The sequence below is a fragment of the Bos javanicus genome, chromosome 14, assembly GCF_032452875.1.
Source record: "Bos javanicus breed banteng chromosome 14, ARS-OSU_banteng_1.0, whole genome shotgun sequence".
In the NCBI taxonomy this organism is placed as follows: domain Eukaryota; kingdom Metazoa; phylum Chordata; class Mammalia; order Artiodactyla; family Bovidae; genus Bos; species Bos javanicus.
In genome coordinates, this window is record NC_083881.1 from 22,556,700 (window position 1) to 22,575,483 (window position 18,784).

Sequence of the window (18,784 nt, forward strand, 5' to 3'; positions counted from 1 at the left end):
TAGTTTCTGGTCTTAGGTTTAGATCTTTAATCCATTTTGAGTTTATTTTTGTGTATGGTGTTAGAAAGTGTTCTAGTTTCATTTTTTTTACAAGTGGTTGACCAGTTTTCCCAGCACCACTTGTTAAAGAGATTGTCTTTTCTCCATTGTATATTCTTGCCTCCTTTGTCAAAGATAAGGTGGCCACAGGTGCGTGGATTTATCTTTGGGCTTTCTATTTTGTTCCGTTGATCTATATTTCTGTCTTTGTGCCAGTACCCTACTGTCTTGATGACTGTGGCTTTGTAGTAGAGCCTGAAGTCAGGCAGGTTGATTCCTCTGGTTCCATTCTTTTTTCTCAAGATTGCTTTGGCTCTTCGAGGTTTTTTTGCATTTCAATACAAATTGTAAAATTATTTGTTCAGGCTCTGTGAAGAATACCATTGGTAGCTTGATAGGGATTGCATTGAATCTATAAATTGCTTTGGGTAGTATACTCATTTTCACTATATTGATTCTTCTGATCCATGAACATGGTATATTTCTCCATCTATTAGTGTCCTCTTTGATTTCTTTCACCAGTGTTTTATAGTTTTCTATATATAGGTCTTTAGTTTTTTAGGTAGATATATTCCTCAGTATTTTATTCTTTTTGTTGCAATGGTGAATGAAATTGTTTCCTTAATTTCTCTATTTTTTCATTATTAGTGTATAGGTATGCAAGGGATTTCTGTGTGTTGATTTTATATCCTGCAACTTTACTATATTCATTGATTAGCTCTAGTAATTTTCTGGTGGAGTCTTTAGGGTTTTCTATGTAGACGATCATGTCATCTGCAAACAGTGAGAGTTTTACTTCTTCTTTTTCAATTTGGATTCCTTTTATTTCTTTTTGTGCTCTGATTGCTGTGGCTAAAACTTCCAAAACTATATTGAATAGTAGTGGTGAGAGTGGGCACCCTTGTCTTGTTCCTGACTTTAGGGGAAATGCTTTCAATTTTTCACCATTGAGGATAATGTTTGCTGTGCGTTTGTCATATATAGCTTTTATTATATTGAGGTATATTCCTTCTATTCCTGCTTTCTGGAGGGTTTTTATCATAAATGGATGTTGAATTTTGTCAAAGGCTTTCTCTGCATCTATTGAGATAATCATATGGCTTTTATTTTTCAATTTGTTAATGGGGTGTATTACATTGATTGATTTGCGGATATTGAAGAATCCTTGCATCCCTGGGATAAAGCCCACTTGGTCATGATGTATGATCTTTTTAATGTGTTGTTGTATTCTGATTGCTAGAATTTTGTTAAGGATTTTTGCATCTATGTTCATCAGTGATATTGGCCTGTAGTTTTCTTCTTTTGCGTGGCATCTTTGTCAGGTTTTGGTATTAGGGTGATGGTGGCCTCATGGAATGAGTTTGGAAGTTTACCTTCCTCTGCAATTTTCTGGAAGAGTTTGAGTAGGATAGGTGTTAGCTCTTCTCTAAATTTTTAGTAGAATTCAGCTGTGAAGCCATTTGGTCCTGGGCTTTTGTTTATTGGAAGATTTTTGATTTGTTTCTGTGCTTGTGATGGGTCTGTTAAGATTTTCTATTTCTTCCTTGTTCAGTTTTGGAAGGTTATACTTTTCTAAGAATTAGTCCATTTCTTCCAAGAGTCCATTTTATTGTCATATAGTTGCTGATTGTAGTCTCTTATGATCCTTTGCATTTCTCTGTTGTCTGTTGTGATTTCTTCATTTTCATTTCTAATTTTGTTGATTTGATTTTTCTCCCTTTGTTTCTTGATGAGTCTGGCTAATGGTTTGCCTATTTTATATATCTTCTCAAAGAACCAGATTTTAGTTTTGTTGCTTTTTGCTATACTCTCCTTTGTTACTTTTTCATTTATTTCTGCCATAATTTTTATGATTTCTTTCCTTCTACTAACCCTGGGGTGTTTCATTTCTTCTTTTTCTAGTTGATTTAGGTGTAAAGTTAGGTTATTTATTTGATTTCTCTCTTGTTCCTTGAGATAAGCTTGTATTTCACTGCTTTTACTGAATCCCATAGGTTTTGGGTTGTTGCTTTTTCATTTTCATTTTTTTCTATGACATGGAAGAACAGATTGGTTCCAAATAGGAAAAGGAGTACGTCAAGGCTGTATATTGTCACCCTGCTTATTTAACTTATATGCAGAGTACATCATGAGAAACGCTGGGCTGGAAGAAGCACAAGCTGGAATCAAGATTGCCGGGAGAAATATCAATAACCTCAGATATGCAGATGATACCACCCTTATGGCAGAAAGTGAAGAGGAACTAAAAAGCCTATTGATGAAAGTGAAAGTGGAGACTGAAAAAGTTGGCTTAAAGCTCAACATTCAGAAAACGAAGATCATGGCATCTGGTCCCATCACTTTATGGGAAATAGATAGGGCAACAGTGGAAACAGTGTCAGACTTTATTTTTCTGGGCTCCAAAGTCACTGCAGAGGGTGACTGCAGCCATGAAATGAGATGTATGGACTTCACATCCATGTATGGATGTGAGAGTTGGACTGTGAAGAAGGCTGAGCACCAAAAAATTGATGTTTTTGAACTGTGGTGTTGGAGAAGACTCTTGAGAGTCCCTTGGACTGTAAGGAGATCCAACCCGTCCATTCTGAAGGAGATCAGCCCCAGGATTTCTTTGGAAGGAATGATGCTAAAGCTGAAACTCCAGTACTTTGGCCACCTCATGCGAAGAGTTGACTCATTGGAAAAGACTCTGATGCTGGGAGGGATTGGGGGCGGGAGGAGAAGGGGACGACAGAGGATGAGATGGCTGGATGGCATCACTGACTCGATGGATGTGAGTCTGGGTGAACTCCGGGAGTTGGTGATGGACAGGGAGGCCTGGTGTGCTGCAAATCATGGGGTTGCAAAGAGTCGGACATGACTGAGCGACTGAACTGAACTGAACTAATGATTCCATTGCCATTTTCTTTGTTGTTTTGTGTTCGAGTTTATAAACCTTTTCTGTGTTTCCATTCTAGAGAAGATTCTTTAGCATTTGTTGAAGAGCTGGTTTGGTGGTGCTGAATTCTCTCAGCTTTTGCTTGTCTGTAAAGCTTTTGATTTCTCCTTCATATTTGAATGAGATCCTTGCTGGGTATAGTAATCTGGGTTGTAGGTTTTCCTCTTTCATCACTTTAAGTATGTCCTGCCATTCCCTCCTGGCCTGAAGAGTTTCTATTGAAAGATCAGCTGTTATCCTTATGAGAATCCCCTTGTGTGTTATTGTTTTTCCCTGGCTGCTTTTAATATTTGCTCTTTGTATTTGATCTTCATTAATTTGACTAATATGTGTCTTGGGGTGTTTCACCTTGGGTTTATCCTGTTTGGAACTCTCTGGGTTTCTTGGACTCGGGAGACTATTTCCTTCCCCATTTTAGGGAAATTTTCAACTATTATCTCCTGAAGTATTTTCTCATGCCCTTTCTTTTTGTCTTCTTCTGGGACTCCTATGATTTGAATGTTGGGGTGTTTAACATTGTCCCAGAGGTCTCTGTGATTGTCCTTATTTCTTTTAGTTCTTTTTTCGTCTCTGCTTCATTTATTTCAACCATTCTGTCTTCCACTTCACTTATCATATCTTCTGCCTCAGTTATTCTGCTGTTGCTTCCTTCCAGAGTGCTTTTCATCTCAGGTATTGCATTATTTATTATTGATTGACTCTTTTTTATTTCTTATAGGTCCTTGTGAAACATTTCTTGCATCTTCTCAATCCTTGTCTCTAGTCTATTTATCTGTAGCTCCATTTTGTTTTCAAGATTTTGGATCATCTTTACTATCATTCTGAATTCTTTTTCAGGTAGACTCCCTATCTCATCCTCTTTTGTTTGGTTTGGTGGGCATTTATCATATTCCTTTACCTGCTGAATATTTCTCTGACTTTTCATTTTGTTTAGATTGCTGTGTTTGGGGTGGCCTTTCTGTAGGCTGAAAATTTGTGGTTACTCTGTATTGTGGATGTTGCTCCCATCCTGTCAAGGTTTCCTGGTTAGAGAAGCTTGCGTCTGTGTTCTGGTGGGTGGAGCTGGATCTCTTCTCTCTGGAGTGCAATGAAGTGGCCAGTAGTGAGTTTTGGGGTGTTATGGGTCTTATGGCAGAAAATGAAGAGGAACTAAAAAGCCTCTTGATGAAAGTGAAAGTGGAGACTGAAAAAGTTGGCTTAAAGCTCAACATTCAGAAAATGAAGATCATGGCATCCGGTCCCATCACTTCATGGGAAATAGGTGGGGAAACAGTGGAAACAGTGTCAGACTTTATTTTTCTGGGCTCCAAAATCACTGCAGATGGTGACTGCAGCCATGAAATTAAAAAACGCTTACTCCTTGGAAGGAAAGTTATGACCAACCTAGACAGAATATTGAAAAGCAGAGACATTACTTTGCCAACAAAGGTTTGTCTAGTCAAGGCTATAGTTTTTCCTGTGGTCATGTATGGATGTGAGAGTTGGACTGTGAAGAAGGCTGAGCGCCAAAGAATTGATGCTTTTGAACTGTGGTGTTGGAGAAGACTCCTGAGAGTCCCTTGGACTGCAAGGAGATCCAACCAGTCCATTCTGAAGGAGATCAGCCCTGGGATTTCTTTGGAAGGACTGATGCTAAAGCTGAAACTCCAGTACTTTGGCCACCTCATGCGAAGAGTTGACTCATTGGAAAAGACTCTGATGCTGGGAGGGATTGGGGGCAGGAGGAGAAGGGGACGACAGAGGATGAGATGGCTGAATGGCATCACTGACTCGATGGATGTGAGTCTGAGTGAACTCCGGGAGTTGGTGATGGACAGGGAGGCCTGGCATGCTGCGATTCATGGGGTCGCAAAGATTCGGACATGACTGAGTGACTGATCTGATCTGATCTGGGTTTGATGTGACTTTGAGCAGTCTGTATTTTAATGTTTGGGCTGTGTTCCTGTATTGCTAGAGAATTAGCGTGGTATGTCTTGCTCTGGAACTTGCTGGCTCTTGAGTGGAGCTTGGTTTCAATGTAGGTACAGAGGCTTTTGGATGAACTCTTGTCGAGTAATGGTCCCTGGAGTCAGGAGTTTTCTGGTGTTCTCAAGTTTTGGATGTAATCCTCCTACATCTGGCTTTCAGTCTTACTCTTACAGTAGCCTCAATACTTCTCCATCCATACAGTGCAGATAATAAAATATCTAGGTTAATGGTGAAAAGATTCTCCACAGAGAGGGACACCCAGAGAGGTTCACAGAGTTACATGGAGAAGAGAAGAGGGAGGAGGGAGATAAAGGTGACCAAGAGGAGAAGAAGGGGAGTCAAAAGGGGAGAGACCAATCCAGCCAGTAATCAGTTCCCTAAGGTTCTCCACAGCCCGGACACCCAGAGAGATTCACAAAGTTAAGTAGAGAAGAGAAGAGGGAGGGAGGAGATAGAGGTGATCTGGGGGAGAAAAGGGAGAGTCAAAAGGGGAGACAGCAGTCAAGCCAGTAATCAAAGTTCAGTTCAGTTCAGTCACTCAGTCATGTCTGACTCTTTGTAACTCCATGGACTGCAGCATACTAGGCCTCCCTGTCCATCACCAACTCCTGGAGTTCACTCAAACTCATGCCCATTGAGTCGGTGATGCCATCCAACCATCTCATCCTCTGTCGTCCCCTTCTCCTCCCGCTGTCAATCTTTCCCAGCATCAGGGTCTTTTCAAATGAGTCAGTTTTTCACATCAGGTGGCCAAAGTATTGGAGTTTCAGCTACAACATCAGTCCTTCCAATGAATATTCAGGACTGATTTCCTTTAGGATGGACTGGTAGGACCTCCTTGCAGTCCAAGAGACTCTCAAGAGTCTACTCCAAAACCAAAATTCAAAAGCATCAATTCTTCAGCACTAGTTTTCTTTATAGTCCAACTCTCACATCCATACATGACCACTGGAAAAACCATGGCTTTGACTAGAAGGACCTTTGTTGGCAAAGTAATGTTTCTGCTTTTTAAAATGCTGTCTAGGTTGGTCATGACTTTTCTTCCAAGGAGTAAGCGTCTTTTCATTTCATGGCTGCAGTCACCATGTGCAGTGATTTTGGAGCCCCCAAAAATAAAGTCTGCTACTGTTTGCACTGTTTCTCCATCTATTTGCCATGAAGTAATGGGACTGGATGCCATGATATTTGTTTTCTGAATGTTGAGCTTTAAGCCAACTTTTTCACTCTCTCATTCACTTTCATCAAGAGACTCTTTAGTTCTTCTTCACTTTCTGCTGTAAGGGTGGTGTCCTCTGCATATCTGAGGTTATTGATATTTCTCCCAGCAATCTTGATTCCAGTCTGTGCTTCATGCAGCCCAGTGTTTCTCATGATGTACTCTGCATATAAGTTAAATAAGCAAGGTGATAATATACAGCCTTGACGTACTCCTTTTCCTATTTGGAACCAGTCTGTTGTTCCATGTCCAGTTCTAACTGTTGCTTTTTGACATGCATACAGATTTCTCAAGAGGCAGGTCAGGTGGTCTGGTATTCCCATCTCTTGAAGAATTTTCCACAGTTTATTGTGATTCACAGAGTCAAATGCTTTGGCATAGTCAATAAAGGAGAAAATAGATGTTCTTCTGAACTCTCTTACTTTTTTGATGATCCAGAAGATGTTGGCAATTTGATCTCTGCCTTCTCTAAAACTAGCTTGAACATCTAGAAGTTCATGGTTCATGTATTGTTGAAGCCTGGCTTGGAGAATTTTGAGCATTACTTTACTACCGTGTGAGATGAGTGCAGTTGTGCAGTAGTTTGAGCATTCTTTGGCATTACTTTTCTTTGGGATTGGAATGAAAACTGACCATTTCCAGTCCCTTGGCCACTGCTCAGTTTTCCAAATTTTCTGGTATATTGAGGGCAGCACTTTCACAGCATCACGTTTTAGGATTTGAAATAACTCAACTGGAATTCCATCACCTCCACTTAGCTTTGTTTGTAGTGATGCTTCCTAAGGCTCACTTGACTTCATATTCTAGGATGTGTGGTTCTAGGTGCGTGATCACACCATCATGATTATCTGGGTCATGAAGATCTTTTTTGTACAGTTCTTCCGTGTATTCTTGCCACCTCTTCTTAATATCTTCTGCTTCTGTTAGGTCCGTACCATTTCTGTCCTTTATCGAGCCCATCTTTGCATGAAATGTTCCTTTGGTGTCTCTAATTTTCTTGAAGAGATCTCTAGTCTTTCCCATTGTGTTGTTTTCCTCTGTTTCTTTGCATTGATCGCTTAGGAAGGCTTTGTTATCTCTTCTTGCTATTCTTTGGAACTCTGCATTCAGATGCTTATATCTTTCCTTTTCTCCTTTGCTTTTCACTTCTCTTCTTTTAACAGTATTTGTAAGGCCTATTGAGACAGCCATTTTGCTTTTTTGCATTTCTTTTTCTTGAGGATGGTTTTGATCCCTGCCTCTTGTACAATGTCATGAACCTCCATCCATGGTTCATCAGGCAGTCTGTCTATCAGATCTAGTCCCTTATATCTATTTCTCACTTCCTCTGTATAATCATTGGGGATTTGAGTTAGGTCATACCTGATGGTCTAGTGGTTTCCCCTACTTTCTTCAATTTAAGTCTGAATTTTGCAATAAGGAGTTCATGATCTGAGCCACAGTGAGGTCCAGGTAATCACATCCCTAAGCAAAAATGGGTACTGAAGATTAGATTCTTAAAGGTACAAAATTGATAACAAATACCAAAAAGCAAAGATTAAAAATCTGGAGTAGAGGTTAGACTCTCAAACATGTAATATTAAAAATACAAAAGAAAATCACAAAAATTATAAAAAATATATATGAAATTTGCTTTAAAAATCGGGTTTTTTTTGGCAAGGTAATACTAGGTTATAAAAATGAAAATTAAAGGAGTAATAAAGAACTTAAAAAAATTTAAAAATAATAATAGTAAAAATATATCTAGGAATTTCTCTGGAGCTGTTGAGGACAGTGTGGGGCCAGTTCAGTTTCAGATAGTTCCTTGTTTCAGCTTACATTTCTTCTTAAGGTCTATAGGCCCCTTCCAATGCTTAGTCAATGCTAACTACTGGGTTTTAATCTGTTGCATCTGTCACTACCAAAGCGTTTCCCTCTTCTTTGTTTATTTTGGCTTCCTCTGTTTTCAAGTGTCTTCAGTGTCTAATTTCTGCCCTGACACAAGGGGGCGAAGGTGGTCACTTATTTAGGCTCACTTGTTCAGTTGTGTTGTGGGGAAGGGAGGAATGCTGCAAGCAAATATCACTGGCTTGTGTGGGGAGTGCTCGCAGTATAGGGACCACACTGGGTTTGCCCCAGCTCACGGAGGCATGTGCTTTCCTGGTCTACACTGCTCAGGCTCCAAGTTGCTCTGCTGGGTGTACTGTCCAAAGCAGGCCCTGCCTTTCATGCACTTCCCAGGTATAAGCTGCTCAGGTTCAGGTTCTTGGGCACTCCACAAAGGCACAGACTCAGTTGGGCGTGTGTTTGATGCCCTTCCCAGGTCCGAGCAGCTCAGGCAACCAGGTGCTTGGCCAGCTCACTGTCCCAGGTGGGCCAGGCATCTTAATCATCTCCCTGGTCCTGGCTGCTTGGTTTCTTGGGTGCGCCATGAGAGCGCTGTCTCAGGTATTCTGTGTATCTCCTCTGGGGAGCTGATCTCAGGCTGCAACCCTCCTGGCAGATGTCAACTGCCCAGGATCCAGGAAGATGTGGTTAGCAACTGGGAGCCTGCTCGCAGTTTGGTGGAGGATTCCATCTTTGGGGCTGAGATTGCCTCTTGCCTTCTGGCTCTGGCTGTTGCCCACCTGCCTCTCTGCCTCCAGTGGGTGGTGATGGGCCAGTCTGCAGCCCGCTAGCTTTCTTTTGGTATTTGCTCAATCCTTTGTTCTGTGAGCAGGCCAGATGGCGCCTTAGGTTAGAGCTTTTTGCGGGAAAGTTCTCTGTCCTTTTTTTTTTTTCTCTCTCTGGCTATCCCACAGTTTGGGTTGTTATCTCACATTTGCTTCCTCAGATTGTCCTTGGGGCATTCAGGCCCGGTCCTTACCCTAAGCATGCAGCCCACACCTCCCTGTCCAGCCCCCGCTTGCTAGTGGCGGATGGGAGCGTATGGGCTACTTCTCTGGGAGTTGTGGTTAGGCACATATACTGTGATGGTTTTTTTTTTTTTTTTTTGCTCCTGGTTATGTTGCCCTCTGAGATTCCAAAACTCCCTACAGACCCACCATGAGAGGGTTTCCTGCTGTTTGGAAACTTCTCCTCCTTCACAACTCGCTCCCCAGGACAGGTCTCAGTCCCTAACTCTTTTGTCTCTCTTTTTGTCTTTTATATTTTTTTCCTACCTCCTTTTGAGGAGAATGGGCTGCCTTTCTGGGTGCCTGGTGTCCTCCGCCAGCATTCAGAAGTTGTTTTATGGAAGTTGTTCAGCATTCAGATGATCTTCTGATGAATTTGTGGGGGAGAAAGTGGTCTCCCCATCCTATTCCTCCACCATCTTCTGAATACCTTTTGACAAAATAAATGTTTTTCCCTTCTTACCCACTGTATCATTGCTATAATTAATTTCTTTTATATATAAGCAAATGTTATATATACATAAATACATAATTCTGCTAAATCCCCAGTCTCCTGCTACTGTTTACTATTCAGAGCCTTCATATAGCTGCTGCACACATTCTGTCAAGATTTTGTAGCTGTATTCAGTGAGAGAGACTGAGAGGGGTGTGTTGCTCCATCTTACCTGGACCTGGAGCTCTTGATTAGAAATGTGTAATTTTTCTATCATATTGTTGTTGTTTAGTCACTCAGTTGTATCTGACTCTTTGTGACCCCACAGACTGTAGCCCTCCAGGCTTCTCTGCCCATGGGATTTCCCAGGCACCACTACTGGAGCAGGTTGCCATTTCATTCTCCAGGGGATCTTCCGGTGCTGGGCAGTAAGGCTTGTTTTTTTGTTGTTGTTGTCAGTGACAGTGTATGAAGTGCATGTGGCAACAGGTGAGCTTTGGAATGCTGGAACAGTAGCAAACGTCTACATTGCTGTCTATGGCGAAAAGGGAGATACAGGATCCAGACAACTATTTCGATCAAAGAGCACTTTGAATTTTTTAAGAGGACAAGTAAGTAACAAAAAGTCTTTTGTTCTTCTTTCCTGGTGTTCAGGGTTGTCCCAGAAGTATTCTAGTCCACATGCTGTCATTAAAATGGTGCCTCCATGGGGAACAAGGGCTTGGTTCTCCCTGTCCACCATCATGCTGAAGTCACTACCAATTGTCTGATTTTCAACACCTGTATATTGTTAAATAAGGATTACTATGTACAGTTGACCCATGAACAACACAGGAGGCTAGGAGCTCTGGCCCCATACAGTTGAAAATGTGCGTATAGCTTTACAGTTAACCTTCCACATCCATTGTTCTGCATCCTAGGATTCAACCAACCTTGCTGATTGTATATGCTGTAGTACATGTTTATTGGAAAAAATCCACATAGAAGTGGACCTGTGTAAGTTCAAACCTGTGTTGTTCACTGACCGACTATAGCATCTTTCATTGTCAAATATAGAAACTGATTGTATTACATTATATTTACTATTACTGATACTAATATTTAAGTAATACTTAATTTCGTAAAACTTCTTAAAACTGAGAAATTTATAGACAATGCATTATAGTTATCTCAACTATTTTTTGAGGATGCAAATAGCCTTTGAGTATGTCAACATACATTCATTGTTTCCCCTTTTTTCTTAGAGTTCTGTATGTCAGTCATCATAAATACAATAACACATGATTTTCTTTGCTAGTATTTCTGTCATTGCATAGAAAATCTTCCTTTCCAGCAGATTTCATTCATGAATAAAGAAATGGCAGTATTACTCATTTACCATTACCAGGCATTGACTGTATTTTTGTAAATAAATGCTAATGGCTTTATCTGTTATTTATATTTTTATAGTCCATTTATGTAGAGGTAGAGTGATGGCAAAGGAGGGTATCAACAGTATTAATAAATATCAGAGAATCTGAGCTCTAACACTGGTTCTACGCCTCCCTGTTTTTATCTGTAGAGAGGATATGTTTTTTTCGCACCTAGTGACTTTTAAGGATAAAATATATGTGAAAATATTTCAAAATGTATAAGACATGTATCTTTTGTTATTGAATTATTTTTCAACTGATACACTAAATTGTGTATTTTTCTTGCTCTTTAATCTGTATCCTTAGCCTAGGTTTTAGTGAAAGAACTCTGGGCTCCTCACTTTTACCTGTATTCTGAATACACAAACCACTGGAGCACAAACGTGCATAGTTTTGATGGTAGCAGTGCACTGAGACTTCAGGCAACATGTTTTAAATGTTCAATAATTTTTGCATCAGTATTCTAAAATTACTTTAGAAACATTTTTGTGAATGGTCCCTAATCATTGCTAAAACATTTCATTCAGGACAGATGGGAGTTTGTTATAGTCAAATAAATGGAGACTTACAGTGTATTTTATAACTATTACATTTATGTTATTATTATTTGAAAACATTGTAGACAGCCAACAAATTTATGCCTTTGTAATGAAATTGGCAAGAAGGAAAAACTAGAGAACTTGTTATTATGTCCTATAAATTAATATTTCTGTTTTATCTTTACTTTTTTTTTGCAGGAATAAACACTTTTTAATAATCAATGAAGGCTGAAAATAATGTATTCAATATTTATCTTTCTTAGGAAAACAACTAAATGTTTATTTCTAAATAGTAAGACAGTGGTAAAATGCAGCATCACTTTTTAAAATAGTAGCTCCTCATTGGTTATATATTTTAAATATATTAATAGTAATGTGTGCATACCTTTACTTTCTTAATGTAGAGGTGTGTATTTATTGAATGAACCTAATTCTTTCACAGTGAATTTTTGCTGCATCTTAATTTGTACTCTTATTAGAAATCAGCTTATGGTCTAGATCTAACTGTACTTTTTTGGTTTGTTACAGGTTGACAGCTTCCTCCTGGAAGCTGTGCACCTGGGGAATTTGTACAAGATTGTCATAGCCCATGATGGGCTTGGACCAGGTAAGAGTCTTCCACAGGTAGATATTCAAAGTGCAGTTCTGCTCTGTTCTTGTGACGCCTCATACAAATCTAGAAAAAACTGGAAAACTCATAATGACGTGGTTTCTAAGTATTGATTCTCTGAGGCGAGTGGCAGTGTTCCAGGCATGCTCCTGTTGGATACCATGTCTGCGTCCAGTGACAGGGACTGTCTATGAAGTGCTAACGATCATGCCAACAGCAGTACCTTAAGGAAGCTGTCCTGGCAGCCTTGCTGTGTTTCCTGTTGTGTCCTGTCTCGGCTGTGTTCTCTGCTGCCATTTTTGTTCTCACTTCTTCCCCAGGTTTCCCATCACTTTTGTGACTTGACCCACATCTTCATTTTCTGCTACTGCATAAGGTGTCCATAAGATAAAATCCTTTAACAAAAGACACGAGTAAAGTGCACATACCACAAAAAGGATAAAAAAAATTCCAAAGCATCAAAGAAGATGATAAACTCTTTTACTTAAAAATGTCAACTTTCAAAACGTTAAGAACAGAGTTCTCATATCAATATGTAGTGGATATGTGTTTAAATAATTAATGAGGGACCCAGCCAAGTGACAAAGCTAGTTCAAAAGAAGTTACACAAAAATAAAAACATATACATTTGTGATCAGTAAAAACAGAAAGAATGATAGATTTGACTAACAAATTAAAAGTATGGCTAATGTCCTAAGATAATAAAAACATACCTTTGAGATTATCTTCCCTCTTGGACAAAATTCACTTATATTTTTTATCAGATCCAAGGCTATTGCATCTTATTTTTCTGCCAGTTGACAACTGATTTTACAGAGTCTGGGCTCTGATCTATGGTCAGTACTAAGTCAGGTAATATTCCATTTCTGCAGGGAGTCAGATGACTACTCAGCAGGCTTGTCAGATGGTGAATGCTCTGGTAGGACTCTGAAAGAACATGTTAATATGCCCAAGTAACATACACAGCAAATTCAATTTGGGAAATATATGTGGTAGACCTGCTATATACAAAGTGCTGTGCTGAGTATTTTCTATGGTAAATATGAAAATATTCTTCTGTTGTTTAAAAGCTTCCCCAACTGTGGTGTTTCCTTACAGCAGCCCAAGCAGAAAAAGACAATATTTTAATTTGACAGTTAAATTTCCCATTTTGTCCTACTCCAAATACCCAAATAAAATGGGATTTGTGTTACTTCTGAGGATTTTCATGGTTGCTGGCACAATGTGAATATCCCATGGAGCCTGCATTCTCCAGAAGAACTTTCGTAGGTCAGCAACACAGATGCACGTGTGTGCAATTATTTGAAGGTAAATGTGTACAAAAAGAATCGAGAAATACAATAAGGGATAATTTATGACAACTAAGTACGGCTCATGCTGGGAAACTGAAGGATCGTTCAGTAATAGGAAATCTATTAATAAAATACATCACCTCAGAAAGTTGAAGCAAAAATATTATCTTTCAGCAGTTAACTAATATTATTATTAAAAATTCTTTCAAAATTTGGAACAGAAAAAATATTTTAAAATTATTTAACTCAAGATGACCACTTAATAAACAATGAAATCCATGAAAGTTAGGAATATGATAAGGATTTTTCTTCTTATGATAATAGTCATTCTTTGGAAAGTAGAAGGTAAATTTATTGTCTACAGGTGATTTAAATATCTATTAAAATGCAAGGAGGATCAACTGAAAAATGGATGAAAGAAGAGAATATATAAAGTGATTAGAATTTAAATCAATATACAATAACCTGAGGCTGTTTTTTTCTATTGAAAATATGAGATATAAAAGCTCTTCAGAGTAGCAGCAAAAATATATAAAATATATAATAATTAACATCAACAATGAGAAATACATGTCCCTCTGAATTATTAAACTGGCCTGGTCTGAAAGCCGTATTGAGAAGTAATAGGAAACTCTAGCCAGGACAGTTTGATTTACAGGTTCTATCTGTCCTGAGGATTAAGTGAACCTATTTGTTCCTTAACGATTTATTTACCAACGATCTCAGCTGGCACTGTGTTCTTGTTTTGATTTGTTCTGTGTTTTGGTGAGAGAGGTGAAGGCTGTGTGTGCATGCATTTACATATTTCCTTTAGGCCCCAGCTGCCTGTGTTTGTGGTGCCTTGGCTGTTAATACGTGTTAAGAATTTTGTTTAACCAAATTGCGCCCAGGTCTCTCCATTTTTTTGGGCAAAAACAATCTGTGGCAAGATTTATTTTTATATAAGATAAGATCTCAGACTATGATGGAGAAAAACTGCTGCAGTGGTTTCTTTACAGAAAGACTGTTGGTTACTCCACAACCCAGTGGAGCATCACAAGTGAGAAAACGGTGGAGAACTGGAAAGAGGTGGGGGTGCAGTGCCTGGACATATCTACTGGTGTTGATCAAGATCAGCTCAGGAGAGAAAACATGAAAGATAGGGTCATACAGGGAACGATGAGCAGTGTGGCTCGGCTCAGGGATGGGAACGTGGTGAGGGACAAAGTCCAAGACTAAACAAAGACCAGTCTGTGACCATGTGCTGTGTTAGAGTCTACAGCTGATGAGTATTACCTCGGTAAGTCAAGCAGTTTTAATTAAAGGAGGATACATGTTGAGCTGGCCCTTTGTATAAATAAAACCATGATGGCTAGTTAAAATAGTCCATTTTATCTATAAATAAAATTAAATTGTATTTTAACCAACTTGAGTTTGCAAGTTAGTATAAAACTACACATTTAAGAAGAGGCCGTTATCTTCATTAAACTAGCTCATGTGGTGTGCTTGGACAGACTTTCTGAATGAATATGTATTTAATATATACATTAAAGTTTAAATTTGGACTTTAGTAGCTTTTAATGTGTATGCATTTTAGAAATTGACAGTATTGCTAACTCATCAGATATATATTCTTTGAAAGATGTTAGGTTCAGGGTTATAAATGCAGTTTATGAAATCAAGAGCAATTGCAGAGTTGTTCTGTTTTCAACCATTTGGAAAGTCACACTGAAGTAGATGTCGTAACATACAAATCTTTGTGACTTCCCTGGTGGTCCAGTGGCTACGACTCTGTGCTCCCAATGCAAGGGGCCCAGGTTTGATCCCTGGTCAGGGAGCTAGATCCCACATGCTGTAATTAAATAAATAAACATGAAAACAAAAGAGCTTCCCTGGTGGCTCAGGTGGTTAAGAATCTGCCTGTGAGTGCAGGAGATGCAGGTTTGATCCCTGGGTTGGGAATATTCCCTGGAGAAGGGAATGACAACCCACTCCAGTATTCTTTCTCGCCTGGAGAATTCCATGGACAGAGGAGCCTGGTGAGCCTTGAAGTAGGCTATGCAGGTAGAAGAAATATTTTTAAATGCCTCAGAGTCCATGTCCCAAGTATGTTGTGTTATCTGAAGTATTAAACCTTATAGGTGCACGAGGGCTTTACTTCTCAAAAGCTAGAGCTTCTTTCTCAAAACCTCAAGTAATACCCAGTCTGTAACCTATACACACCACAGTTTTCTTTCTTTAATTTGTGTTTAGGAAATGGTTGGTTTCTTGATGATGTTGTGATCAAGGATCCCACAACGAACTGTGAATACACCTTTTTCTGCCACAGGTTGGTAGGCATGCTTTACCTTGAATAAACTGATTTCATATTAGTCATGCCAGGCTCATATATTTTGGGCAAATGGAGAGTTTATTCAATCACTCCTGGTCATTGAAGCTTTGTTGGGTAACATTTTTGAACATTAATTTTAGGGGCTGTTTCTTCTACTTGCAAAGATATCCATTGTGTTTATCATCATTCCTGATGATACAGATTTAGGTCTTTGTTCAGATTTAAAAATATGATTTCTCTTTATACATCAATAAGGAGAATGAGGACTTCCCAGATGACACAGTGGTAAAAAATCTGCTTACCAGTGCAGGAGATGTAAGATACCCGAGTTCAATTCCTGGTAGGGAAGATCCCCTGGAGAAGGAAATGGCAACCCACTCTAATATTCTTGCTTGGGAAATCCTATGGACAGAGGAACCTGGTGGGCTACAATCCACGGGGTTGCAAAGAGTTGGATACGACTGAAGCAACTTAGCGTGCCCACTAGCTGTTATTTCTGACCTGGCTAGATAATTACTAGTGGTTAGTGTAAATATAAATTCAGGATATACTTGATTCACTTTTCTTTGTATAGATGGCTGGATCAAGGTGAAGATGATGGTAAAATCGTCAGAGAACTGTATGCCAGGAATAACAGTATCCTCTCTGCAAGTGAGTGTTTCTCGGAAAGCTCTGTTTTATAATGATTGAGGAAAGAAAGCTTGACTCTGCTGAAATTAATGGTCCTTTCCCTTCTTTACATCCTCAGGGCAAAAGCTGGAAGTTATTAGAAAAGAAACAGTAAGATTTTACTTTTGGCCCTAAATTACTTGGTACAAAACAGTGTTCAAATAGCTATTTGATGTGTTAAGTCAGTATATAATGTTTAGTAAGCAGTGTTTCCTAGTAACTTCTTCTGTCTGTCTTCTCATATTGGTGTTGTTTGTTTCATTTTTCTACTTAGTGGGCTGCAGAAAGCTGGAAATTTAGGAAAGGAAATACTCTTCAGTTCTACAACAGGCTTACTGGAGGGTTTGTCCGTCTGCATCCAGACAGCACAGTGGACGCGGTTGGAGAGAAGACAGACAAATACGGTAAAGTCATGGGCCTAGTGTGTGATGCCATGGCAGTTTTGGGAGCTGGAGGAAAGCAAGTTTCTAGACCCAGTTTAAGTTGTGCTTCTTACTTTTCAGATGATTTTATACCAGTATTAAACCATTTAAATAATTTACTACCTACATTAACACAAATGGTCAATAGACGAGAGGCTCTAAATCTTGGCAGACGATGCAATTATGCAGACAGTACACCATGAAAACACTTATATTTGGTAATTCTTACTTGAAGAATAATACGTAGGCAATTAACATAAAGTGTTTATAAAAAGTAGCATTTGTAGTTCTTGAAACGGTACGGCCATTTAAGCAGTTAAGTAAGTTCTGCTAAACACTGAGAGCCTGTTACTTCAAAGCACTATGTTAAATAATGTGAGGGCCACAAAAATAACCGAGACATTTTCCTGAACTCCAGAGATTCATCATCTGATACAGAAGACAAACACACAACAATTCTAATAATGCTTGTTTGTCGTGTCAGAATGATAGTACAGAGGAAGAACTAAGCAAAGGGAAATTGGATTGGTTGTTTAATGTCAGCACGTCACGAAGCCACAGCCACAAACATTCATGAAGAAGGAGTAATCCAATAATGGTAGACTGGACCATGAACCCAAACCTCCAGCTCCTCTTGAAATTTTGTTGTTGTTGAGTCAGGAAGTCATGTCTGACTATTTGTGACCCCATGGTCTGCAGCAGACCAAGTTTTCCTGTCCTTCACTGTCTCCTGGAGTTTGCTTATGTTCATTGAGGCAGTGATGCGATCCAGCCATCTCATCCTCTGTCGCCTTGAAATTTAGACCATCGCTATTTAAGCAAAATCCACCTTCTGCATCTGTGGATGTAACTTTGCTGAACCTTGTTAGAAACTGTGCCTTCAAATAACCTTGAGGATGCTCAGGAGATATTAACCTCCAGCATCTCCTAAGAAGGTAACTTCCACCTCCTATTAGAGACCCCAGGGAATAATCCAACTTCCCCTTCTATGAAAATGTGTGAGAATCTGAGAATGCATCTTAGTAGCCTCTCTTTTCAAAACTAGTCTATTTCTCAGATATTTTTCTTGCCTGTTGGTTCCCATTTGGGATCACTTATCTACTTAGATCCCTCAGAACAGTCCTTCATGTCATGCTCCCCAAGGCCCCTGCTGCCAGTGCTGACACTCTTTTCCCTTACTGAAGAGAGTGGCTTGTATTTCCAAATGTAAAAATGTCTCCCACTTTGAAATCAGAAACCGTAAAGGATCTAAGTTTAACTTTACTTGCAAAAAACACAAGAGCACTGAGTCAAAAACCAAGACCGTTATTTCTCGGAACAAATGCAGCAGGTAGAGCAGCATCTTACATTGGGTCCTCAAGTCCCCACCCCTCAGTATCATCAAGTGAAGGTCTGATGTTACCTACATACATGGGTGGGTACGTTAAAGCAGAGAAATACCCAAGGTAAGAAACTCCGATCTTTTTCAGGGTTGCCCAGTTTTCCTTCCAGAGAAGGAGAAACAGTGTGAGAGACAGAGACAGAAAAAGAAAAGATGAGAATGTAAGCAAATATTCTCCAGGGAAGGGGAGGAAAGTCTTTTTCTTTACTCCCCTGGGATGCTGAAAGAGAGGGAGAGAAATAGTGATATCAAAGTGTTACTATGCTGGAACATTTTCCTGTATGTTTTGTAAAAGGAAATGGCAATCCACTCCAGTGTTCTTGCTTGCAGAATCCCATGGGCAGAGGGAGACTGGCAGGCTACAGTCCTGAATCACAGAAACAGACACGACTGAGCACACACTCACACATACATTTGTAAATCCCTTTATTCAGAGGGACTGGTCCATGCAGGAAAATAACACATGTATACTTGTCTTCTAACACCCAACCCCCACAAGCTGGTTTATAGAGGGAACACAACACTCCCACATCAAGAAGTGGAGCGTCTGCCTCATCCCTCTCTGGGTCAGCCCTGTCTCCGTATTTTGACTAGAGCGAGCACGCTGTAACTCCTAAAGTCCTCGTCTTCTGCCTCCACTTCTTGGATTAATCTGTCTTGGAAGCCAGGCCTCATGATATG

The 18,784-nt window shown here is 39.6% G+C and overlaps 1 protein-coding gene across 2 annotated transcripts in view; it reads left to right on the forward strand.

The window, feature by feature from the left end:
* LOC133260431 (uncharacterized) overlaps window positions 1–18,784 on the forward strand; it is a 149,830-nt gene that overhangs the window by 80,490 nt on the left and 50,556 nt on the right. For both annotated transcript variants that reach the window (XM_061438767.1, XM_061438766.1), the window contains exons 8-13: window positions 9,927–10,078; window positions 11,947–12,025; window positions 15,553–15,628; window positions 16,206–16,282; window positions 16,380–16,411; window positions 16,575–16,704. In XM_061438767.1, the coding sequence (XP_061294751.1) occupies window positions 9,927–10,078; window positions 11,947–12,025; window positions 15,553–15,628; window positions 16,206–16,282; window positions 16,380–16,411; window positions 16,575–16,704 (546 nt within the window). The remainder of the gene's footprint in view (window positions 1–9,926; window positions 10,079–11,946; window positions 12,026–15,552; window positions 15,629–16,205; window positions 16,283–16,379; window positions 16,412–16,574; window positions 16,705–18,784) is intronic.